This window comes from Pteropus vampyrus, unplaced genomic scaffold, assembly GCF_000151845.1.
Source record: "Pteropus vampyrus isolate Shadow unplaced genomic scaffold, Pvam_2.0 Scaffold514, whole genome shotgun sequence".
Lineage (NCBI taxonomy): Eukaryota > Metazoa > Chordata > Mammalia > Chiroptera > Pteropodidae > Pteropus > Pteropus vampyrus.
Genome location: NW_011889295.1, coordinates 464,102 through 490,371, shown reverse-complemented (window position 1 = coordinate 490,371; position 26,270 = coordinate 464,102). Strand labels below are relative to the sequence as shown.

Sequence of the window (26,270 nt, the reverse complement as noted above, 5' to 3'; positions counted from 1 at the left end):
GGACAAGTGGCTTCACTCACAGGGGACTCTCTGGGGAATTCACGTGTTCATTTGCCATTCCACCTCCAAGTTCAAAGTAGGTTTAGACCTGTTTCATTCTACTAAAAAGCAAGCCGTAATATTAGCAGGAAACTCAGGATCTAGGAAGGTCTCCGGCTATCTGGAAGGATGGCATAGGGAGAGGACACGAGAGTCACGAAGGCCCAGGTTCCAGTCCCAAATCTGCACATGGCTAGCGCTGGCACCGCCTTTCTTAATGGGGGCAGTGAATCGAACTACGACTGTTGGGGAGACGAAGGGAAATAACACGTACAGTCGGCAAGGGCCTAAAACTCCCAATGAGCACTCGCGACACGGGCAGCACCACCGCCCGTCACCACCCCTGACGGCACGCGTGCCGACCCCGAGCTAGCCGGCCAGAACGCTCCAGAAAACACCGACAGTTGCTTGGTTCACAGTCGGTGTCGTCCGTGGGTGCCAGCGTACCTGATAACAGAGGTGCTGGGCCTTCTGTCCTCTTCACACGGCAACAGAGCCTGTCGCACTGGGCTCGCTCCCGCGAGAGCAGCCCCGGCTGGCGACCCCCCGCCCTGCAGGCACGTCCTTTCCCGCTACAGAACTGACTGCGGTATAATCGTTCACCTTCACGTGTGCCCGCTGAGACCCTGCTTCCTCCTCCAGACTGTAAGCTCAAGCAGCGCAGAACTCCGTCTGTTCTGTCGCCCACAGAATGTTCTAGGCCCAGCAGGCACCGACACAGTGCCTAGTGTCCGGACCCCCCGTCTGTCGTCCTCTCGCATCTGTGAAGGAAGTCTAGACGTCCGATACACAAATTTATGGACAGTCCATTAAAGTGAAACATGCACTGCCATTTATTAATGCCAGGTAATTACCGTCAACTACTCTCATAAACACACAAGAAAAGACAGATCGGTCCATGTTTCCGCTGGAGACACGGAGGGATGCGCCTGGAATTCTTCCGTTATGTGCAGGAAGCCTCCCAATGCCACTAAGTCCAAGTATGTTGTTCCTCAGCTTGTACATCTGCACCAGGCTTCTTAAAGCAGAAGGTACCTGCAATGGTCACGTCTCCGTTCCCGTCTAAATTTCACATTAGCCCAAATCACTCCCAAGAATAGATACAACCCATCAATTCCGCAAAGGAACGCACTTGATCAATTACCAAACGCTGTGTCATTTCCAAAAAACGACAGGCCCCTTTTTTTATTGTTATTATAAAATCCCACCCGAACTCATTATTTTGCTGTCTGCTCTGCTCATCTGGCAAGCAAACGTGGAGATGAGTCATCTAAAGCGAAGCGTGGTGTTGGGGACAACTCAGAAGGCGGGGCGCCACCACCCTGTCCGCCCGCAGCAGGAATTCAGGGTTATCCCTCTGGCGTGTCTCTGCTGCCCCCTAGTGTTCCATGTGGAAACCGAGCCAACAGCCGCAAATCCCACATATTTTAACCAAAAACATCTTATTTTAGAAAATACGTGTATTTATATACCCACCTGTGAAAACAGCTTCTCAGGAAGCCCAATTTTCAACATTAATTTGCAAAGGTAACTCCAGTCCTTAAGGGGAAGCAAGTCTTAAGATACAAATCCTCCAAAATCCTGCCCGCACCCTGCCCCCGACCGGTCCGCCTCCAGGTCCCAGCTCCAGACCTTCTAAACGTCCCTTTAAAATGCATAACCTATCCTCCACTCGGTCACTAAAGATGTCCCACTCAGCCCTACCATCCGATTATAACAGGTGTAACTTTAGAGGACAGACACTAAGACAGTACTAGACAGAGTAAACTAATTCTTCTAATCACCAGATGAACTTGTTATTCTACCATGTTATAGATGAAAATACTGAGAGTCAGATGAAGTGAATTTGCTCCAGGTTACAAAGCTAACATGTGGCAGAGGTGGGTCTGAACCCGAGCGCACTGACTCTGCTCAGCTCCAACGTGGCTCCCTGGCACAGCCTCCCACCAGGACCCTTTCTCGCCCGCCCGCTAAGGGCCACATTTCTTTACTCTGGTTCACAGCCTACGACAGGGTCTGACCCCAGCCCGCCTTTTAAGCATCTTTTCCCCGCAGTGTCCCTCGAGAACGAGATCACGCAGGTCTCCGAGTGAATCCGGCCCGCAGACACTCTGCGCTCACGCCCAGTCGTGCATGTGCACCCGGTCCCTCTGCTCAGCCCCTCCACAGAGAGAAGCAGCTCCGGGGAGCCCTCCCCACACCCTCGGCATGGTGGATTCCGGGCCACCCCAAGTCGCCCCACTGGGATGGCCAGAGCTGGGCCTGCTCGTTAGACTCGTAGCCTCAGAGGCAGCGTCATGCCCTGGTCACCCATGTAACCCTGCCGCCTGGCTCCGTGCTTGCCGCTCGGCAGGCCACCAGAGACGGTGTCCGATGATAAATCAAGTCCCCACGTCCGCTCCCCTCTTGCAGCCCCACTGAGGGCGGCGCTCTTCCCTCGGTCAGTTTCCCGCATACCCGAAGAGTCTCCTGTCAAGGGTGGGTTTTTGCTTTCCCTACCCATCTTTACCAGGAAACATCCCGGTAAACCGAAAGACCTGTCTTAACACCTTCCTGACGACACGTCTGCACCCATGACACTGACACACTGACGCGATCGGTTAGGCCAACAGGTGACACTTCTCACTCCCCTTAATGGCCTCCCCGCAACGTCTCATCTTAACGAAGGGCCTGAGGGCCAGCAAACACGCCTCACAGAGAGGGATCCAGGGCACAAGAGTCCAGGTAACGGGCCCTGGGGGCCGAGCCAGGTTCGAAGTCTGGCCCCTGTGTCCAGAGCCCCTGCACTACTGGGCTGAACTACTCTCCTTGTAGGTTATGGCTGTAAACGTGTTAAATATCAAAATACGGACGGAAGGACACACGTCGGCTCTAAGACGTCGATCGACCTGTTATTTTCTTTCTATTTAAGCTATTTTCTCTCTATTTTAGGAACCTCTGCAGTCAATATGGCAAATGTTAAATCTGGATGTCGGAGGCACGAGTGTCTTCTCATTCATACTCTATATGTTCAAAATACAAAATGATTTTAGTTCCCTCCCTCCCCACCCCTCACCCCCTCGCGCCTAAGCTCCCAGACCCACGAACCTGAGTCGTCATTATACCATCTCTCCCTCTCAAAGCACCACACGACCGTCGCTGACCTCGGTGGTCAAGACGGACGCCCGGGCATCATTCTGTCCGCCCCTCTGTCCAGCCATGAATGCTTCCTTTCCACCACCAGAACATGTTTCAAATCTGTCCGCTTGTTTCCCACCGACAGTTCCCCCACTCAGGTGGACGCCATCATACTGCCCACCTGGACTCCTCAAGGGTCTCCAGACTGGCCCCCTGATGTCACTCTACCCCACTCAAGACAAGGAGGACCATTCCATTCTTATGCTTATAGTACCTTTCTTTTTAAAACCCACTGTTCTTAGAATGAACTCCAAATTCTTCACTGGGCAGAGAAAGCGCCCCCGGCCTGACCCGTGCCCCTTCTGCACCCCCTATCCCCGGCTCTCTCTCCAGACCCGTCTGTCACTCTGTTTGGTTCCTTCCAGATGGCATGTGTCAGATGTTCACCCTGACTGAGCCACCTGCCCAGAAAGCCGTCCCCACCTCTCCTCTCCCGGCTAGTCATCCCTCACATCCCAGATGGAACCTCCGTGGCTCAGTGACAGTCCCTGACCCCCACGCCCTCCACCACCAGCAAACTGGGTTGAACCCTTTGCCACTGGCTCCCTTAGCACCCTGGACCTCCACCTTTTTTCACCTGCCCCGCTGTCAAATGTCTGTGCCTCGAAACTGTCAGCCCGGCGAGGGCAGAAGGGGCCTTCCTCATTTCCCACTCCTGGCACAGTGCGTGCTCAGTGCAGATCTGCTGACTTACAGTTACCTGGACTCCAATCCTAGTCTCGTGTTCTTCAGCGAACTGCTAAACCTGTCCATAAAAATCCAAGTTAGCTAAGTAGCTAAAAATCTCCCTGGACTATCAATTTGGGTATTTTTCATTAGCAACCTGCAGTTAAATGTTCCAATGACTTTGTTTTATTAAAAATGCATTCAAAAACAACAATAACAACTAACACATCCAGGTTCGGATTTAAGTGGTGTTTGTGGATGCCGACCGCAGTGACCTTCACAAACTTCCTGTTTTATAAACCTGACCACCCAGACAGGGTTACAAATGGCAACTGCTTCACAAGTGACAACGGTCAGGTGAGAGGCATAAAGCTCGTTCAAGGTCACAAAGCTGCTAAGAGGCAAAGTTGTTTCTCCAATCAAAAGTGAAAAAATTTGAAAGACTAGCAAACCCTGACTTTTGAAAGTAAAGCACCACCACGTAAAGAAGCGACACGAAGAGCCACCTCATTCTTTAGGGTGGCCAGTTCTGACCCCAGAGCTTCTACCCGGCCACACTGAATCCTGGCACGGCCAGAGCAGAGGGACCGGCGGTGACAAAGGTCCGGGAGAACCGCACTCGCGCCCCCACCGGCAGGAGGCGCACCCACCTGTCGAAGATTGATGTAAACGGCATTCTGGAGAAACTCCGAGGCTTCCATGCTCCGCTTCTGAATGGCGAGGATGCGCACGGCTTTGACGCACGCTTCCAGCTCGATCACTCCAGCGTTCTTGTACTGCGGGGACAGAGCAGGACCCTCTGTCAGAAGAGGCAGTGAGGGCGGAGTCCCTCACAGGGGCAAAGGAGGGAACTTACAAAAGTTCCTTCAACTAATTCCACCACAATAGCTGGATATGTTACAAAATTTCAAAATATTATCAGTGGACATTTTGCTGCTTGCCTCCACTTTTCATCCCTGGTACTCTAGAACACTTAGACTCTCTCGCACCTGCACCTGCGGCTTTAAGGCCCTGAGGTAATTTCACTGTACTTTGTTGCAAAAATTCTAGCTCTTTGTATCATTGTACCCATCTTCTACTTAAATGTTTCATGTCTTTGGTTTGCTCTCTCACAGTTACTTATTCCTGCTTCTTAGATCCTGGGATGAAGGGCAGAAGACAAAGGAAACAGAAAAAGCGCCGTGAACTTCACATCACTACTCAGTAAAAAAATCATTTGTGAAGCCAGGCAAGAGGCTGCTCGAGAAACTTCGCTATTACCCTCAGGGACTGAAAAGCAAGAAGTAGTGCTTCTCCCTCAGAAAGTGGGAGAGAGCCTGATGTGCGTGTGTGCGCGTGAGCGTGTGTGTGCGCGTGCGCGCACGTGTGTGTGTGCGCGCGTGTGTGAGCGTGTGTGTGCATGTGTGCGTGTGTGCATGCACGTGTGTGTGTGTGCACGCGTGCACGCACACATGTACACATGCACACAAATCAAAACAATCAAATCTCAGCAGCGTACAAATATTTTTATATCATTTTGGCCATTTCACAGTGATGGGCCATCCTTCGAAATAATTTTAATCTCACGGGAAGGTCTCAGGCTCTTCCAGGGAAAGATGTGAAATTAGAAAGAAAAGGAGGAAAAGAGGTAAATGAAGCAAAGAAATAAAAACACAGCTAGAGAAAGGCAAGACATTAATTCTCTTTTTCTACTTGCATCGCATACATATTAGGACCTGCTTTTCTCCCAAGATGTCTTGTAGGATCCTGAAGTAAAGAAGAGATGACCAGTGTTTTATTGAGCAATATGAATAAGTCCGTCATTGGACCTGGCTCTGTATATATATAGCAAATATATACATATAACTTCGCCTGATTAAACGCTTAGTTTCCCCATTTTGAGAGACGAGAAACTGCAGCTCAAAGAGGTCCTACAACTTGGCTAAAGTCAGACGACAGGGTTTGAACTCAGTTCTGTCTGACTCCGGAGTGTGCTCTGGAAAACTCGTGACACATGGGCCACGTGGCTCTCCTGCTGCGCCCATGGCAGACAAGCCTGTCCCCCAGAGATGAAGTCTCAAACTCTTACTGGCGCGGTGCTCTTCGCACCCAGAACCTTCATGCAGACTCGGCTGCTGAAGTGGCATCGACCTGCCAGGCCCGCAGCTTCGCCATAAGGGCGGGGCGTGCGGTTTCTGCGCATCCCGGGCTCCTTCAGAGGTGGGGGTCCAGAGGCAGCCGCGAAGTTGCTGGAAGTACCTGTCCAAGCCACACCGCCTGCCTCCATCCGCCTCCCCGTCTCACGACTTAGCTGGGGTTAATTTGATAATCTTGGAAACAAATTTTTAAAAATAGAAAAGACTCTAAAGAGTACTTAATACTTATAATTTTTAAATGGCAAGTTATGAAATGAATATTAAAAATCGGTCTGCCTTTCTACATGTCACCTTGAAGCAGGTAACAAATGTAATGGCAAAACACCCATTCGAAACTAGCAACGACATATACAGTCACTAGGAAGAAACCTAAAACGATGTTCAGGGCTCTATGAAGAAAACTACACCATGCGGAGGGACTTCAAACGAGACATGTGAAGGCAGGGACAGCAACGTGCTCTGCAGAAAAGAGCGACTCTGTGAGATACGAGCTCTCCTCAAAATAATTCAAAACTTACTGCAAGCCCCATGAACACTCCAATCTGATTTTTTTTAATGTGGACATTATATTTTAGAATTCTGCTGGAAAAATAAAGTCATAATACTAGACAAGAAAATCTGGGATGAGGAAATAATTTTCTTTTAAAGACGCATATTAGATATTTATTAAGCTACAACAGATCAAATATCATGGTATTGGACTACGAAAAAACAGACTGGCAGAAAGAAATAAGAAGCTTCGCCAGTATACGCGAGTGTCCGGTACAGAAGGGATTTCAAGTCAGGGAAAAAGTATGAACTCAGTAAACTGCTGGAGCAATCAGAACGTCACTTGGAAAAAATAAATTATATTCCTATGTCATAATGTGCACAAGATAAATTATAGATAAACATAAATGCTTAAAAATATTAACAGTAGCATATATCAACATAGCTTATCCTCACTGCAGCCCTATAAGATACATACTATTATCATCCCCATTTTAGAGACAAAAAACTGAGGAAAAGAGTTTTATTCTTGTTGTTACTTCTTGTTGGTATGTCTAAGCATAATACCAAAGGTCAAAGATCTACTATATTAAAAACACTCTTGCCCATGACCAAAAAGAAAGATTTCATGACAACATTTAAGGCAAGCAACGTTAAGAAAAAGATTTGCAACACATGTCAATGATAGAGAAGAAACTAATATTTAAAATATACAAAGAGCTATCACAAAGCAAGAAGAAAAGCACCCTAACTTAAATGTGTGCGAAGGACACAGGTAATTCATAAAAGAAATGCAAACAGCTAACAAGTGAAAATGTTCAATACTTGACTGGTAATCAAATGCCAACTAATACGATGAAAATTCACTTTTGCCCATCATATTGGCAAATATTTTTAAAAGATACAATAGCTAGTGTTTATTTGTGGGAAAACAAACTGTTAATCTTTCTGGGGAACAATATAGCAATGCATATGTATTTTCAGAAAAAAAATATGCACGCTGTATGATCTCAGTCCACTTTGAGGAATAGCTCCCTTAAAAAGAAAATTAGTCCAAAAAGATTTATCTATTAGGGCATTTATCACAGCACTGTTTACAATAATGGGAAGAAAATCGGAATTAAAATAACATTCAGTAATAGAGGATCGGTTAAATAAATAATTCTGCATCTTTTCATTCCCTATTTAGAAGGAATCTGGAGAGTAACTTGAAAGTAACCTATGATACGTGTCAATGTCATATCCGGCGATCAAATTTCCAGAAATCTTAACTAAAGGAATGCTTTAAGAACACAGACTATCTGAACGAGGATGCCCAGTCAAGCCCTTTTTTCTGAGAGTAGAAAAGTGAGGAAACCTAAGTGTCCATCAACGGGATAATTATTACGGACATTAGGGCGGGCCTCTCATCCTGTCCCAGGCGCTGTGCACAACCGTGCCCAGCTCGCCGGTCTCCCGCGGGTGTGGATGAATGAACGACGCCGCCCACGTGTTGGAAGACGGCACACGATCTGAGAGAACAGAGCGGGTCTGAGGTGGCAGGACACCTGTGACGCACTGCTAAGTGAAAAAAGCAAGACGCAGAACGACATACATAGTGCGATCACACTTTTGTAAATAAAACAGATGTGTATACGTATGTGTCGTGTGTGTATTTCATATGTAATTTCCCAGGCACCAAGGTCATGAAGGACACACCAAATTTCCCACGGCTGTAAGTCCCGGAATACGGCGGAGGAGGGAGGGGCTCCCACTGTTCGCTCGCTGCTCCGCCCTTCCGTGCCGTGCGAGCGCTTTTTCTTTTTTCCTTTTTCAGTATTTCAGGCAGTGTACTTGGAATTTAAATTTTTTTAGGTCCAAAGTAAAAACAATGGTGCCTTCACAAGATGGAATGCTATACAGGTGGCTAAAAATCATGCCATGGGATAGTTACTAACACGGAAAAACACATAATATGCCAAAGGAAAATTGCAGGTCTCCATATAGTAAATAAGTACAGAGTGCTCACTACTTTTTATGGTACAGATAATATACAGTAACAAAAAGACCACAAAATAGAAATTAAAGTGGTAACAGTGATGATCTCTGAGTGGGGCTATGATCGTCTTTTTTTCTCCTTTTTCCAAACTTTAGAATCAGAAAAAGAATTTTTTAGGTGTATAGTACGATGCAGTAGGATTAGGGAGTAATACCTGAAAGAAATAACTAGGAGATGCCACAGCATTGCGCAGCATAAAATAGGAACTTCCGATTAACACAACACAGCTCCGTAAGGGCTTCACGGAGCAGCGAAATCACCTTGCTGTAGTAGGAGATGGCCTCCTTGTACTTGTCGATGATGTCTTCGGGGCTGAGACAGTTCTTCGCACGTCCAATTTCAGCACTGGTGTCAGCGTTTATGCCATTGGTGGTCAAGGCACCTGCAAACAGAGAGGAAGGAAAATAATCGCATTTGCTTTTTCTGTCTCGTTTCTTTGTGAATTTAAAGGGGGGGGGCACACGTACGATAAAACTTAAATATTCCCCACTGAAATTTAAATAATGGAATCGTTTGTAAAGTCTTCACAGCTTACGTACTCCCTGTAATAGTCTCACCGTCAAAGCATTGTAGTAAATGTTAATTAACTCACAATAAGTTTTCCTCCCTGTTAAAACTTTTTATTAAAGAACAGGAAATGCATTATACAAAAGTAACGTGACTACAATAACTAGCTTAGGTGCCTTGAGGACAGTGCAGCCAGCATGCGCTACCTCACAGCCTTAAGCTCTTAATGCCCGCAGCAGAACACACTGTATCCTCGAGTGCAGATAAACTATGTGAATGCACTTTCCAAATTGTACAGCTCTAAAAAAAATGTAACTCATAAATATTGGTATCTTTCTTTGCCTGTCACATTCTATTTCTGGCCAATCCCTGTCAGGCAGAACCACCTAATTCCCTAGCCATCGAATTCACATGGAGAAGAGTTTGGGAGAAATTTCTATTTACGGAATGTAACCAACTACACATAGAACTCTGACAGAAAAAAAAAGGTGAGATATTCTTCGATTTCATAGAACACTCAAAAAATATTCCCCTAAGCCTCGGTAGCAGGAAAAGCTGGGCTTCTCCTAAGCCTTTCTTTTCATTTATCTCACAGACGACAAGCATCTCTCAGCATCCTGTTTTCCCAGTGTGCCCTGGGAGGCTCCGGCACACGTTTGCTGTCAATCTTTATAACTCACAGGCCAACGGCATGTGCCTCTCACACTGCCCGCGGCTCACGCAGGCTCACGTCCTACCCCTGCTATGTCTTCTTGGGCCCATGTTCTCACCTCTCGGTTGGTATTCTGTAAGCTGTCTCAAATGCTTTTTGGAACAAGACAGAAGAATGAATGGACAGATAAACAGACATATGGACAGGTGACAGCTGGACAGGTGACAGATGGGCAGACAGAGAGACTCCAAGAAGAGGGAACAAAGAAGATGTCCTATGCCAAATCCTCTTCTAGAAAGAGCCACAACGGAGCACTGTGAAGAGGCAGGAGGCTGAGGATTTTGTTTTCTGCAGATTTTGTGAAAATCACAGCGAGTGATGAGAGGGCAGAACTATAAATAATCAAAAACAAGGGTGCGCTCGAAAAAGATATCGAAAATATATACTTTTTAAAGAACAGCAAGGCCCGATGACACAATCCCGGGGTACCTACGGAACTAAGATTCCATCCCCAAGCCACGAGGCAACGCTCTGGAGCCCTGAGAGCGTACGCAGGGTGGTTACGACACCCTCGCGGCAAAGCGAGGTCATTCTGCGCTCACAGGTATCAGACCCTGTGCTAAGGGCTTCCGCAGTGCACCCCCTTTCCAAAGGGAGGAATCAAGTCCAAGAGAGCTTAGGTCTCCCTACCAGTTCTCAAGTGTGCAGCGCTGGTTACCCCAGAGTAGGACTGGAACGGGGGCCCACGTTTTTAACCACTGGACCATCATCCTTTGCGTGTTTTCATATATGTTATATATTTGTTTCTGCCATGAAATAATATTTAATAAATGATAGGTCATCTTGATTTATCTCATTACCTCTAACAATTTATGTTTATATTATTGAATTGTATTACTGTCTTTTGGAGAAAGGAAGGGAAAGATAATGAGGGTCAGAATGAGGGGATCCTTCATCCTTGTGTGGTACCTCATCTCATCCACGCAGTACACGGTCAGGGCTAGTTACCTACAAGGGTAGGCGGGAATGAGGTGGGAAGGATGGAGAGGAAGTGACATATTAGGTATATTCTCTGAGTATACCTTTTGGTATATTCTCTGAGTATACCTTTTGGTACAGTTTTGACTTTTGGAGCCATGTTCATGTTTTACATAGCAAAAAATATCAACCAATAAAGAAAGGACAACCTGGTAATGGCATATAAACATGAGCTGTTAACTATATTTCAAATAAATAACATAATTAAGCCAATAGTGAGAACAAAAAGAACCACAAATAACCTTTGAATTCTACTTAGAGGTTTGTTTTTACAGTGACACAGATTAGTAATTCGGAAACTACTTTCTACATATTGTAGGGCTGAGAAAATGAGTAAATACATTGATAATCTTAGGAGCCAGATGTCTCGCTATTAGAGAAAGAAGATGTAAGTATCTAACAGGGGAAGATTAGAAAGAAAGCTGGGATTTTGGATTGGAATTAGAGACCTCGGTGTGAACTCTAGATGACAGTATGAAGTTCTCAGAAGGCCCAGGAGCGCTCCCTTCGACAGCTCAGCCGTAGAGCGGAGGCTGCAGTGCCTTCCCACGTGGTCGAAAGGCCTAGGAGCAATGAACCTCAATAGCAATAAAAATTTGACTGCCCAGTTTTTGGTTCCTAAATACCATTCTCCAACAAAACGAACTAGAACACCCTAGACAGATGCTTGATTTCAGAGCTGGGACAGGCAAAGTACAAAACAAACCTAAATATCTTGACGCAGAAAAGCAGCAACAAGGAGACCTAGCAGATATCTGCAGAGCCTCCGCCAACGGCAGCAGAGGGCATGCTCTGCTCAAGTGGACGGAGAACATTCTCCAGGACGGACCACAAGCTACGTTATAAAACACATCTCAATAACTTCAAATGAACTGAAAAAATCCCCAATAAAATACTAGCAAACTAAATCCAGCAACATATGAGAGGCTTGTACAACATGACCAAGTGATATTTATCTCAAGAATGTAAAGTTGGTTTAACAAGGAAAAGTCAGTTAATACAATATACCATATCAATAAATAAGGGAAAAAACTACATGAACATCTCAATAGACACAGAAAAAGCATCTGACAAAATTCAATGCCCTTTCATGACAAAAAATACTCAACAACCTAGGAGTAGAAGGGATGTCTCAGTATGAGAGGGGGCATCCACGCAACACGCACAGCACTATCGTACTGAACGGAAAAGGACTGAATGCCTTCCACTCAGACCAGGGACAAGACGAGGAAGCCCATTCTCAACACGTCTATTCAACAAGGCACTGGACGTTACAGCCATGACAAGTAGGCAAGAAAATTAATAAAAGGCATCCAACTCGTAAAGGAAAAATCAAAACTAGGTCTTTGTCAGGTGACATAATCTTGCATATAGAAAACCTAATAAGGAAGCCACTAAAAAACTATTACAGCTAATATATAAATGAGCTCAGTAAGGTTGCAGGATGTGAGATCAACATACCGAAATTAACCGTATTCCTATACAATTGCAATGAACAATCTGAAAATGAAATTAAGAAAACCATTCCACTCATGATAGCATCAAAAAGAAAATACTTAGAAATAAACTTAACCAAAAAAAAAGTATATAATGATTCTCTGAAAACTCAAAACGTTGTTGGGAAAAAAAAAAACTAAATAAATAGAAAAGTAAATAAGTAGAAAAACCTCCATAATCCTGAATCAGAAGTCTTAATATTCTTAAATATGGCAATACTCCCTAAACTGATCCACAGATTCAAGGAATCCCTCTCCAAACTCCCACTGGATTCTTTGCAAAAATTGACTAGCTGATCCCATGGATTTGTATGGAAATTTAAGGGACTCGGAATTACCAAAATCATCTTGAAAAAGAACAAAATTGGAGGACTTACACTTCCCAATTTCAAAGCTTACTATGACTTCTCACTAGGTGGGAAGATTATAGGTTATTTTTTAATTATTTGTTTATTTTCTAAATTAATGAACATGACTTTTACACTAAGAAGAAATAAGACGCCTTTTAAAACATACATGCCTATTATTCACTTGTCGAAAACAAGTTTTAATTATAAAGAGGTAAACGAATACCTAGCAAAAAAAATTTATTTAAAAGCGCACTTAAGTTTTTCATAAATTGAAAACTTAGAAGTTCAAACACATCAAGTTTCTAGGGAAATTTTTACAACATTAAAACAAATTCATTTTCAAAAATTCTAATGATGAAAACTCAAGAAATGAAGAGAAAAACATATTTGAGTGCCAACTTCAAATACATCAGGAAGAAAGGCCTAGAAATCACAACTCCTGTGACGCTCACACTAACAGTATAATGACAAGAAAATCTTTACCTAGGAGACAGTGAGATTCTGTGCATACCACAGGGATAAGCTCAGTACAAACTGCACTAAACACCGTGATGATTTTTTAAACAAAATTCTAAAGTTAGAACATTATTGAAAAGCTATAAAACTGCACTGAAAAACAATATGTGTCTGTACACACACACAGACACACACACACGCACACAGACACACACACGCACACATACACACACACAGACACACGCACACACACAGACACACGCACACACACAGTCTGCCCCCAAGTCGCATATAAACGCACTCATTTTTGTTTACTCACAGATGCCAATTACTTTAACTGAGGCAGAATATTTTAATTAAGACTAATAAACAATACTACACTTCTCTTGCCAAATCAAGTTAATGAATTCAATCTGCTATGTAACCGTAACGTGTTTAAGATAGATCTAAAATTAGTGGAAATACCTATATGCAGTTTGTGGGACTCTTCTCAAAATTTCAGGCCTTTTAAATACATCCAAGATGCTGTCAAAAGTCTCTCACTTCAGATAAGGATTCGCAAATATGAACCGTTCTAACCATCCCGCTGGACGATAAGGCGCTATCTGGACACCGCGACCAAATAAAACGAAATACAAGGACAACGATGTCCCTACTCTGGAAGGCTCACAGTCTGTGTCAACACCAGGGTTCTTATTTCATTAATCAGCAAAATAAAATCAATCTGATACTTCCTTTTCCATTCTGTAGGCATGGCTGTACTTTCAGTGTGATGACCAGAAAAGCTTTAAGTGTGACCTTGTTAGGTCCGTGGCAATAACCACCGCTGAAGGTAACGCGGAAGCTAAGTGACCTCGAGGCTGCTGCCTGCATTCGGCCGACAGAAACCTGCCCGGAGCGCTGCGAGGCCCCAAGCAGAGAAAACCCAGTCAGAACCAAATAAGCGAAGAGCTTTTAATAACTGATTCCTAGGGAAAGAACTAGAGTACGGTGCTTAAGAGGACAGATGCTGCCGACAAACTCGTGGGTTTGAATTCCCACATCGGCGCTTACTAGCCGTGACCTTGAGCGAGTCAATGAATTTTTCCGCAGCTCAGTGCCTCGTCTGTGGGCCAGCTGAGCTTCCTCATACACAGACGAGGGGGGACCGTGGTACGTAGCTCCTGGAATCGCTGCAAGCGTCAAGCTGCTTTATACATAAAGCTGACGTAAAACAACTTGAACTTAGGTAGGACGTTGAAAGCACCAGCAACAAAGAAAACGCAGAGAGACTGGACTGCATCAAAATTTAAAACTTCTGCGCTTCGAAGGACACCGTCGAGAGAGCGAAATGACGCCAGAGTAGAAGGTTTTTGCAAAACACGTGTCTGATAAGGGACTTGCATTTAGAGTACGGAAAGAACTCTTACAACTCAGTAATGAAAACACGACTCGATTTAAGAATAAAAGAGCTGAACAGACGTTTTTCAAAAGAAAACATGCAAAATGGACAATACGCACAATGAAAAGATACTCAGTATAATTAGCTATAAGGAAAACGCAAATCCAAACTACAATCAATGAGATACCTCCTCGCACTCACTACAATGGCTGTGACCAGAGACGACAGTGCGGGTGAGGATGAGAACCTGGAACTCTCAGCCGCTGCTGGGGAGAATGGAAAACAGCGCAGCCGCTTCGGGGAACGATCTGGTCGTTCCTCCAAAAGTTGGGCGTTGGGCTAGCGGGGGCCCAGCAACCCCACTTCTCAGGTACGCGTGCAAGAGAGCTGAAACGCACAGCCACTAGCACCAGCACAGAGTTCACGGCAGCACTACTCACGACAGCAAGAGCAGACGCGACCCAGAGCCCCTCGCTGGCGCTGGGGCACAGGCAGGGTCTGTCCACACGGGGGACCGCCACTCAGCAGGAGAAAGAAGTACTGTTTCATGCTACAGCGTGGACAGACCTCGAAAACACCGAGCCACGTGCAAGGAGCCAGTCACAAAAGGCCACGTGTTGTGTGAATCCACTGACATGAAATGCCCAGAACAGGCCACCCGTCGAGATGGATGAGTGGTTGACCGGGGCTGGGGGCAGAATGCGGGGAACGGGGAGTGACTGCTAGTGGGTACAGGGCTTCCTGTCGGGGTGACGACAATGTCCTAATATTGATGGTGGTGGTGGATGTGCAGCTCGGAATGTGGGAAAACCACTGAGTTGCACACTTTAAATGGGTGAATTGCATTAAAGCTGTTAAAGGCACCCTGGAACAGTGCCTTCACACGGCAAGTACGAATCGCTGCTTTCTGTTCTAGGGGAGGAAATTCCCTCAAAATGAAAACAGGAAAGCAAATGTGAGTGGGCTGAAGTTGACCCAATGACAGTTTCACTTGAAGCTGTCGCTGAACGGGCGTGAAATGGTCAGAAGTGACGAGAAAACGGCTCGACAGCATAAAGCATGGTCTCCGACGCAGACCAAGGGCTTGGCAGCCTAGCTGCTCCAAATGGCTGGAGGAGCTCGGTTCTCAAAGCCAGCCCAGGAGCCAGCACCCAAAAACCGTCAGCTGCTTCTCCCGGCCTTCAAAGCGGCTGTGGGAAAAGCAGGCAGCAAAAAACCTGAAACGGTTCACTTTGAATAGTAAACATCCATTAAAATTCAAAAAGAAAATGAAAGAGATGAGATCTGGTGAGAGCCTCACGTGGACGGGTTTCCTGTGGAGCTGAACGACCTTATAACCCTCGAGGGAACACTCGCTGCTCAGACTGAGAGACCAAGGAGAATCATCATGTCACACTCGCCTTGCTCCTGGGACCTGTGAAGTGACTCCCTAGCAACACATTTACCGCCAACACAGCTGCCAGAGTTAAAACGGCAGAGAAGAGGCTGGTGCTGGGGAAGAGAGGGGAGCTCAGGACGCGAGGGCAAGGCTGCGTCAGGGCCTGCGAGCGGAGGCCAGAAGCCACGGGAGCCGGAGCTGGGGGCAGGCGGGGATCACACCTCCCTTGGCGTGCTCTCCCTCCGCTGAGTAGAGCCCAGGTCCAGTTCTTCTCATTTGGGACAGACAATGCCCTCGGATGCCAAACACGGGTCGCTGTGTCCTTTCCTGCCCGCTCCGATCTCTACGCCAGGATCGTGACACATCCCCAGCAACGAAGCCCCAGAGACCCACCCTCACTCCTCCTCCCAGCCCTGTAGACTCGACTTCATCTCTACGCAACCTTATTTGGAAAAGTTTCAGAAATAAAAAATATTTATTCTTTTTTTTATCTCAACAAACGACTGGTTTTTCTGATAGCTCTAAGCTACTTGTACTTGGTATAAGCATCTAATTCTCCTGCAAGCAAAGTGGTCAAAACACTGAAATTCAGTACTTTCCACGAGATATAGCTAGCCAGGTTGGACTCAGGAACTTCTGTTGGTCAAAGACCAACACATCCAACATCATTTTCATTGTTCATCAGTTTCCAGTTTGAGGGGCCTCAGCCCACCCTCGAACTGTTTTTTTCATCAGCAACTCAGGTCTCCTGGCAACAAAACAAAGCACGTGTTTTTCTTCCTCAACCCGTTCCACGAAGCCCATCAAGAAATGATCTTGAAACATCAGCCTAGGGAAAGGGTTCGACATGACGTTACAAGAAGAAAAAATCTGTAAACCTGAAGAGATTTCATTTCAGAATCGAGATACACAAGGAGATACAGTCAAAGCGTGGGTAAGCAGGACTGGGGCTTCTATCCCTGCAAAGGGAGGAAGTTTTTCAGGTTTTCATTATTTACCCTTTGTCATTGTTTCTGATTAAGCCAGGAAATAATAGAGCTCATCGTAAAATAATTAGGCACTGCAATAAAAGGTTTTTGCTGTATTAATTACAGAAGGTATTAAGAGGAAAAAGGAAAACCCACCTCTGTATAAAAAGAAAAAAAAAAAAAGCAAAATGTCTTGCCCTGATAGGAACACATGTACAAAATGCAGCAGGAAATTCAAATTCGTGTTAAGAGAAGCATAAACCATAGAATCACAGCAAAGTCATTACTATGAATACATTCAGAATCAACTGGACACGCATGCTCAGTGCAGTCAAAGAAGTTTAAAGGCACACTTCACAAATGGTTCACGCAGCCATGCTGGAGGGGGAACGTCCCTCTTCGACAGACGACAGAAATCAGTCAGTGCCCCATCCAACAAGGACCAAGCAGTGATCAGGTTTTGAACAGTTCTGATTTAGTGTGACTTAAATCAGAATGTTCCAAAGATCGCAACCCAGAAATTTTAACCACTCATTCACACCACCACGAAGCAAGCACTTAAAATACAACCAGAAGAAACTAAGCACATAGACCATGTACCTGGATCAATGAGGACTTCTTGTGCCCCTGGAAAAAAGAAGAGAGTGTGGTCTTTTATTTGGAAAACAAAACTACTTGCAAAGGTAACGACTAAATCATCTTTCATAATTCGCATAGCCTTGAAAAATCTGACACACTTCTATCTGCTCAGAGAAGCAATTCAGTGTAACAGTACATTACAAGTTCAGTGCCTTTCTGCTTTTGAGGAAAAAAAGAAAAACTACTGTCACCCACACCCTGCACGGATTGCAACGTCTCCTGGCCTCTTTCCCTCTCCCCTTTCTAAGCCCACGCTCCCCAAATCTTCTCAAACAAGTATAAGAATTTCTTGCTTCCACAGATAAGCCTAAGGACAAGGGAACAGTAACTTATTTGTGCAAATATATGTCCACACCTTGGAATTGAGGGTGGGGGGAGAGAAGGTAGCAGCAGGCTATATGGAACTTATTACAAGCCTCCTAAAATCTTCCGCTCATACTACACACACATATAATTACTGGACACTTCACAAACTAAGGATTTCCAACTTTTTAAAAGGTAACTTTGTAATTAGTTTGAAATACAAAACAGTTAATTTCATTATTATAAGAAGCTTCTGAAAGCCTTGATCATCTGCTAACCTATTCAAATGTCAATGAGATCCGATGAGCCGTCTCTACAGACTATAATTTCCCATGAAGGCAGAACACACTCGAAGAGGTACTTGTTCCAAGAGTCATGCTTATCACCAGCTACGATCATTTGCAAACACACTAACAGCATTCAAAAAGTTATGTCCCAATAACAGATATTCCTACTGAAATAGCAGATTTATTCAAGTGTCTGTATAGAGAACAGGCCCGGGACCGTGGTCCTATGTAAGAGCTATGTGGTGTATTGTGATCTCTATTTTTAAATGCAGCCTAAGAAGCACAGCAATCCAGAAGCCACGTTGTAAGAAAACCAGGAGCTTCCTACGGAACACAGCTGTACACCCAGCACAGCGCTTCGGCACCTTCATGAGTGATTCTCAGAGCGACCCACAAAGCAGACGGGAGGACCAGCCCTGGCTGTGGATGAGGCGACCGAAGCTCCCGGGAGCCAGGACACGCCCCTGTCACGCTCCCCATGACGCCACGCCCACGACACGCGCCGACAGACCTGCATGTGGACACATTCGGCTGCCTGGAGACTTGGGGAATTCTGGATTTCAGGACAAGCTGAAAGCCTTGCGTTTGATGAAAAACCTGGTTAAATATGTTATACTGTGCCATATCCTTTAAGTAGGGATTACGACCGAAACGTTTTCGATGCCTGAGTCATTATCACATTCGTCAACCACTTGACCTCTCGGCACATCTAGTGATGAACTGGGCCCCATACCAAGGGCACCGAGATGGCAGAGCGCTTAGAGTTATTTTACTCTATCTGTAAAAATCCTCGTCGTGCCTCACATGGGCCATCGCTTCTCACTGGTGAGGATGGACCAACCCCTTTCTGCATTTTAAATTTGCTTCATCAAATCTACTTTATGTAATTTCTCTCTAAATCTCACAGTTCTGCAAGGCAGATATTAGCGTCCCTGTTTTACAGATGAAGAAAAGACTCAAAGAGCTGACTGAGGTTCGCACGGCTGTTAAGCGGCGCCGTGTGCGCGCGAACCCAGGTCAGCAAACCAGCTCCTCCCTGACACCAAATCCTCTTCCACTGAGCAACATGCGCCAGGGGGTGCGGCACTCCGCGAGTGCAATGCGGTTTCCGTCTCTAAGGTGCTCCAGAGACGGTTTCTGTCTTTTTTATAAAATCATTGTTCACACAGCATGTTTGAAATTTCCACGCTGAGATGACAGAATAAAAATAAGATATAACTAAAATAATTTTTCCAGGTATCCAGACACTGAGCTATTCTGAAGCATTAAACACAGAAATCAAATTAAAGGACCGTGTTTAAATCTCCTGTTACAAACATGGATATTAAAGACTTTAAAAGGGGCAACAGCGCCACCTATGTCCAAAAAAGAATTTCCAAGTTGCTGGAAAAGATGGAACCAAACAATTGCCTGCGTAATAAGAAATGACCCGTAAGGTTTTTAAAATCTGGATGCCCAGAGACCATAACTAAGAGCTTAGCTAGCACAAACTGAATTGTTTCACGGAACGGCGTGCCACTCAGTACTGAATCTGAAATCTCTGACACTCCTGGATACAAAGGAAAGACACAGGTTCGTGGGGACTAATCTTATAACAGGAAGGAATCCTGGGCGACCAGGCTAGCCTCTTCGTTTTACAGACTGGGGAGACTGTCCTTCCAGCAGCCAGTAGCAAAGTTTACCCCTAGCCCTTGTATCTTGCACCAAACCTAAACCAACAGCTCCATACTAACCCTCTCCTTAAGGGTCACATCTGTATCTTACCAACAGTAGGTAGTCTATGCTTCCCAAAGGGCTGGTGCCTATAATCATATAACTCTGTTGAAATACAAAAATGCTTATTTATATATTAAAAAGGAAAAGGGGTAGGTGTCAAATCAACATTGTGATTTTTTTAACCTATTAAGGATACAGAAGAAAATCAAAACGATCTTCAGCCATAAAGCAGATAAGCTTATGCCCCAAAAATACCTCCATACCGAGATTTCTAAACTTAATGGCTATGGTCTCATTCCTAGTTATCAAGGGTTTCAATGGATGATCACTTAGCCATATGAATTCTGAGTTATAAAAATATACCCCTATACAAGTAATCTTTAAGCTCTTCAGCTTAAGCAAGTTAGCTATTCCCCATCCTACTAGAATGACACTGATTTCATTATAACTTTATTCTGTACTAAAAAAAAATCTAACTGAATCCTGACCACTTTAAATCATGATAATATGTGTCACATATATATTGAATATGCATCGGAAATAAACGAGGCTGACTGTGATCTAACTCACAACCGAATTCAAGTTTTTCCTGAGCACCTCTCAGGTGCTTTGTATGCATGGTATCTAACCTCACGATCACACAAGGTAAATAACATCATTCTAATTTCACAAATGACGAAATATACTTAGGCCATAAAAAACAAAGCAGACAAGCCCCAAGGTCCCATAAAACTTACATATTCATCGTTGGGAAAGAAAAGTGTACAGATTTTTACTTTCTCTCAACATTCACTGACTTAAATCTTTTCTTCCAAAATAAAGACATTTCTCTCCTGCAGACAAAGCAGTTTTTCCCTCAACAAGCATCAAAAACAAAAACAAAAAAACAAGCAATAAGTCATTAGCCATGGTTGGATTTTCAAAAACCCACTTCTCTTTTGCACTGTAATAATTTTCCATATTTTGTTTTTAGTGCTTAAAGAGTTAAAATTAAAAATATTGACTTTTAGGTCATGAGCTGAGAATAAACCATTTGTAAAAGTAAATGTACAATTTTGATCTATGCCACCCTGTCTCATATTCTCACTGATACCTCTCCTTTTAAGGCTTCATCAGGCTGAGACCACTAAAATCTGTCATTTATAAACTCACAGATATCCAGGCCACCAGTCAATGGGAGGCTGATCGGAGGAGCAATAAAGAAGGCCTACTATGCAATCAAACCAACCTTAAGTTCAAGTCCCACGTCTGCCACTCACCCGCTGCATGATTTGGAGCATGTTCCCTCATCTCTAAACCTTAATCTGTCACCTGCAAAAAGGGGACACTGATACCTGCCCTCGGTGCCTGCTGTGAAGTAAACCATGCAGAAAGCATTTAGCACAGCCACTGGCCTCTGGTGGGTACTGAATAAGTCATAGCTATTTTGATAATTATGATAATGATGGTTACTGTTAATTAAAAAAACCATAAAGGAGAAATATTTACTGGTCAATAAGCATTTCCTTTAGGATTGATTGCAGAATGTCCTTTTTTTTTTTTTTTAATAAACCAAATCTTGTCAATTAATTATAGACTTGCAGGTCCATATACAAGTCTCCAGAAAAAAGAATTAGTGGACTCTAACCTCTGAATACTAGGAAAATAAAGTCTTTTAAAAAATTAAAACAAAAAGAATTAAAGCAAAAAGAGGTAGGGACTACTTCTTTTGAAATTAAGATAACTCAAATTTAAGAGGGAAAAAATTCCCTTTCTCAGAGGAATTCTTGAAAACAATGACACCTGGATCTCAGATGCCGAGAATCTTTTAACATTATTCATGAATTCATATTATCAACTCTCACGATGACTTGATAATCAATAATAATAATGACAGCTACTAACATTTACCAAACCCCGGATATTTATAAACGTATCTCATTAACCTTCACACGAACCCTACGGGTAAGTATAATTATTATCTTATCCATTTTACAGATAAGGAAACTGAGGCGCACAGAGATTGAACAACTTGCTCCAGGCCACGCTGATATTAAGTGACATCTTTATTTCTGCAGCTTTGCTGTTGGAGAAGGGAACCGAGATATAAACTCAGGGGGAATGTTCAATCGTCAGTCTGTCTGATCCTCGCCTTAGACAGGAGACGCCATAAGTTTCTGATGGAAGCCGAGGCTGCTGCTACAAGCTGACTAAGCTTGAAATTAACATCCCAGATCGAGCAACACGTCTGTCCCCGGTATCGAGCCTGTGAATGGATGTGAATGGACCTGGACCGTTCACGCAGTGAACACACGTTAACTACCGCGCCTTTCTCTTGGAGGGGAAATGTCTAAAAGTCTCACGGAACGAAACATCTGGCAGCTCTGTGTCCGGCCTCAGTCACTGCATTCTTTGTTACTGCCTTTGTGACCCATGCAACATGACAACTATATCCTGAACCATGAAAGGCAAGTTCATTCATTAAGGTCTAAGGCTCAAGTTCATCAACAAGCACATGTGGGTCTTCTCCTCCAAAGATGTTTTAGGCTTCACTGGTGCCAACACAACATAAGCAAATCAGACTTAACTCATTAAGAAAACTTCATCACACAGGATATTAAGAAACAGGCCCCAGGCCCTGAATGAGTCGTTAGAACTGAGACTAGCTTGACCCAACACACAGAAATCATGAAAAAGACCCAGACCCAGTTCAAGGTTGGTCAACCATGAAATTTCATGCAAATGTTCCAATCAATCATGGTAACCCATTAATATTATCCAATAAGATTCAATAAGATAAACAGTCAATAAGTCAAAAGAAAACATCTCACGTGCAAGGTTCCTAAGCCAACAGATTTTCTAGTTCATTTAGACACTGGCCGGGCTTAGCCCAGAGGGAGATGTGATAAACGGCTTTTGCTTGCTTAAGGGCGTGACTGAGCCCAGGCCGGGGGACGTGCAGGCTCACCTGGCCGGTGTCGGTTGGCGGCGTCGGCAGGGGAACTCCCCAGGAACCTCCGAGCTCCAGTCTGACCACCGGTTCCGCCCGGATAGTGATAGATGACGGAAGCTGAACACAACCCTTCAAGGGCAGCTGGGCATTAAAAAAAATATATATATGGACAATTAGTCAAGTTAGTGGCCCATCACTAGTCAGACTGCAGTGCCTAAAAATGATTTGAATGCTTTATGTGGAAATGCCAATTTCTTCCCCAAAGATCAAACCTACAGATTGCTGGTTTCGTTACAAACGGGCACATGCCACCTGTCATCTTTCACGTGTCCGTGTCAAGGCTGGCACAGAAAACTCTCACAGCACTCAAGGTTTCATGGAGGGGCTGCGTCCCACGTGGAAGAGGCCAGCCCCCTCAGCCATGCATTCATTCACTCGACCAATAGTTCAGCGCATACTCCGTGTGTGGCAGGCTCTGCGTCAGATTCTGACGCTACAGAGACGTGTGGCAGAAAGTGCCCTGGATCGAAAATATCTAAGAGTAATACCACCAGAGCAAGACCAGAATACCTTTCCACGTCAGACAGCCCAGATGCATCTCTTCCATCTGGAGCAAACACTTATGGGCCTGTCTCCTTTTCAAAGGCAGCCACATTTACGTGGAGTACATTTCATTCTTCTATCAATGGCCATTTTAACCTAAGAATCTCAAGCAAGGCGATGGTCCTTATAAGGTGTGCAACAGTGTTCATCTTTATTCGTTAGTTCTCAAACTTTTTGGTCTTAGAACCCTCTGACACTCCGAAAAAACACTGAGGATCATAAATGGGTTTTTTTCCCTGCGGGTTTCATCTAGAGATATTTACTGTATTCAAAAATAAAACTAGAAAACAATTCCCTTTTAAAACAGTGAGAAGCTCATTACATGTTAAATTTTTATGAAAAGTAACTATGTTCCAAAACAAAAATAATATGCTGGGGGAGTGCCATTAGTCTACATTTTGACAAACTTCTTTAATGTCTGAGCTAGAGTCTCATATCTGCTTCCTCACTCAACCCGTCACGATGTCACGCATCAAATGGCCTCTGGGAAACTCCACTGTTCGTTTACGTGAGACTGAAGGCGAGAGACGCAGCAGCCCATGGCACGGTCCATCTCCGCGCGGCCTGTGTCACTCAGGACGTGGGTGGGGACCGTCGCTCTGCAAAAGCACCTGACGCAGGGGCTCGCCGGGGTAGCGATCCATCCCACCGACCAATGACAGGTATTTACTTCTCCTGCAGGAAGTAAACCTCACATTCCGTCCTTCTCATCCTTCTCTATCCTTTATCTGTTTCTCTTTTCCATCTATGCCTAGTTCTCACTTTCCCTTTCCCACGTTTATTTCCCTATCCTCCTTAAGAAGCTAAATATGACATTGAACTCCATTTTAACTATTTCTTTTATTTAATATATTCTATAGCAGGGGTCCCCAACCCCCAGACCACAGACCGGTACTCGTCCCTGGCCTATAAGGAACCAGGCCGCAGAGCAGCAAGTGAGCGGTGGTCGAGCGAGCGAAGCTTCACCTGTGTCTGCAGCCGCTCCCAGCGCCGGCATCACCACCTCAGCCCCACCTCAGATCCTCAGGCATCAGATTCTCAGAGGAGCACCGGTCCCTGGTGCCACAAAGGTAGGGGACCGCTGTCCTACAGCATGTCGTTAAACTTCTAGCAAAGGACTGACTTCATTACTCCATCTGACTTGTATTTATCATAAGTGGCTGACAGATCAGTGCCCCCTGACTATACTGTCAGCTTCTTCCAGTCCTTACACATTTATTTTGCGCACATTATGGAACATACAGACAGTTGCCATAATTACATATCTGATCATCTTCATCGGAGAGCCTTACCTCCAAGCCACAAAAAGTCATTCACCGAGCGGAGAAGCTCCACGGCCACATGGTAATGCACCAGGGCATCCTGCAGCATGCCCGCCTGAAGGCACAGGTCCCCCACGTGCTTCCGCGTGCGCCCCTGGCACCGCTTCTTGTAATGTCTGAAAAATAAAATGCACGGCCATATTGTCGCTGCTAATGCACAACTTCTGGCCCCAAAAGCGCACTGGCTAAGCACTGGGCAGCTCCCTCTCTACGAACGCTAAGAAGGCGGCCCGAGGCTCTACAACTCAAGCCAGCAGCCGTCATCGCCAGTGTGTGAGCTGGATGGTCTCGCCTTCGAGACCACTGCCAGCTCCGTGTTAGACATAACGGGGGGCGATGGCCGCCACCACACTCCACTGACTCAGCATGAGCACGATCCTTCTTTCTACATCTTCGAATCACAACGTTATAGCACGAGAAAGTTTGTTTCAGCTTTTTAAAAACTCGATCATCTTCCACTTTCTTAACTTCAAACCTATTATTATTTTATGAAGAGCGCTATGCTGCAAATTACGAACCAAGCATTTGGCTTTTGTAAACAAGCCTTTTATCTTCAGAATTTCAGAGCAAGCTTTAGCAATGCTTTGCGAGGCTGGGGCCGGGCCCTCACTAACAGCTCCTTAGATACTGGCAAGGAGCGCTATTAAATAATGCAAAGGCTTCTAACTCCGTATCAACTCAGAAACCGAAGAAACTATATCAAAATCTTCCTTTATTGTTTTAAAATAGTCCTATTCTTTTGACTATTAAATTTCTTAGGAGATACGATACATCTGCTGTAGCAAGATGTGGCCGAGTTTTCAAAAATAAAAGTGCCACCTAACGACTGTGCAAGCACCTTACTCCGATATCAACAGAATGTGCTACGTAGGGACTTATCTTCACCTGATGAAAAATAATGGGAAAGGGTAACAAACTGCACGCAACTGCGGGAACAGCTCCCCGGACTCCGAGAAACGGGCTCGCCCCGCCCCACGCGGAAACGCCCTTGCAAAGCCTCTCCCTCCGGGCCTGGGCAGTGCGTGGCTCACGTCCTTGCTGTGCCCTCCCGCCCTAACCAGGAAAACCACATTTTCCTCCTCCACTAATGTGGCCGTCGACGTTGGCCACGTGGCTAAGTCTGCGAGCCCTGCCGTTTTCCCGACTCGGTGGGTTTTGAATTAGACTCTCTTCTAACAGACTTTACTCCTAACCTGTTAGACTACGGGTGCTTTAAAGCATCCTGTCTGAACTCTTCAAAACAGGTATAGTGTTCCATCCTCGCAGGAACTTAACAGAGGTGTACATCTGCTGTAGCGAAATGTGGCTCTGAGTTTTCAAAAATAAAAGTGCAATCGTTGTGATCAGAACCCATTTGTTCTGAAAACACGGGATTTTTACAAAAAGAAGCCATCTCAATACACTCACAAGTTTTCATATTAAGGTCCTATGATTCAACAGAACAATATAAAATATTAAATTATGTAAAAATAGAATGACTCCGAATACTTTGGGGGAAATTGACAAAATATTACACAACAAAAGTCTATCATAGATTTATATGAAGTAAAAGGACTTAACTCTCGGCGCGCCATACGCCCCGAGACTAGGTCATCCCGAGGTCATGGGCGTGTGTGAACACGAATATTCAGGTAGAGCGGGCGGCTGCCTGGTGCCTGACAGGGTCATGCTAGTTCCCCTCCCCTGTCCCCTTTTTAG

The 26,270-nt window shown here is 44.9% G+C and overlaps 1 protein-coding gene across 1 annotated transcript in view; it reads right to left on the bottom strand.

The window, feature by feature from the left end:
* The window catches only part of LOC105307751 (trafficking protein particle complex subunit 9-like), a 63,905-nt gene that overhangs the window by 32,617 nt on the left and 5,018 nt on the right, over positions 1–26,270 (bottom strand). Inside the window, exons 3-7 of the mRNA XM_023524975.1 lie at positions 24,543–24,688; positions 22,663–22,788; positions 17,371–17,397; positions 8,805–8,926; positions 4,533–4,658 (exon numbers count right to left, since the gene is read on the bottom strand). Of these exons, the coding sequence (XP_023380743.1) occupies positions 4,533–4,658; positions 8,805–8,926; positions 17,371–17,397; positions 22,663–22,788; positions 24,543–24,688 (547 nt within the window). The remainder of the gene's footprint in view (positions 1–4,532; positions 4,659–8,804; positions 8,927–17,370; positions 17,398–22,662; positions 22,789–24,542; positions 24,689–26,270) is intronic.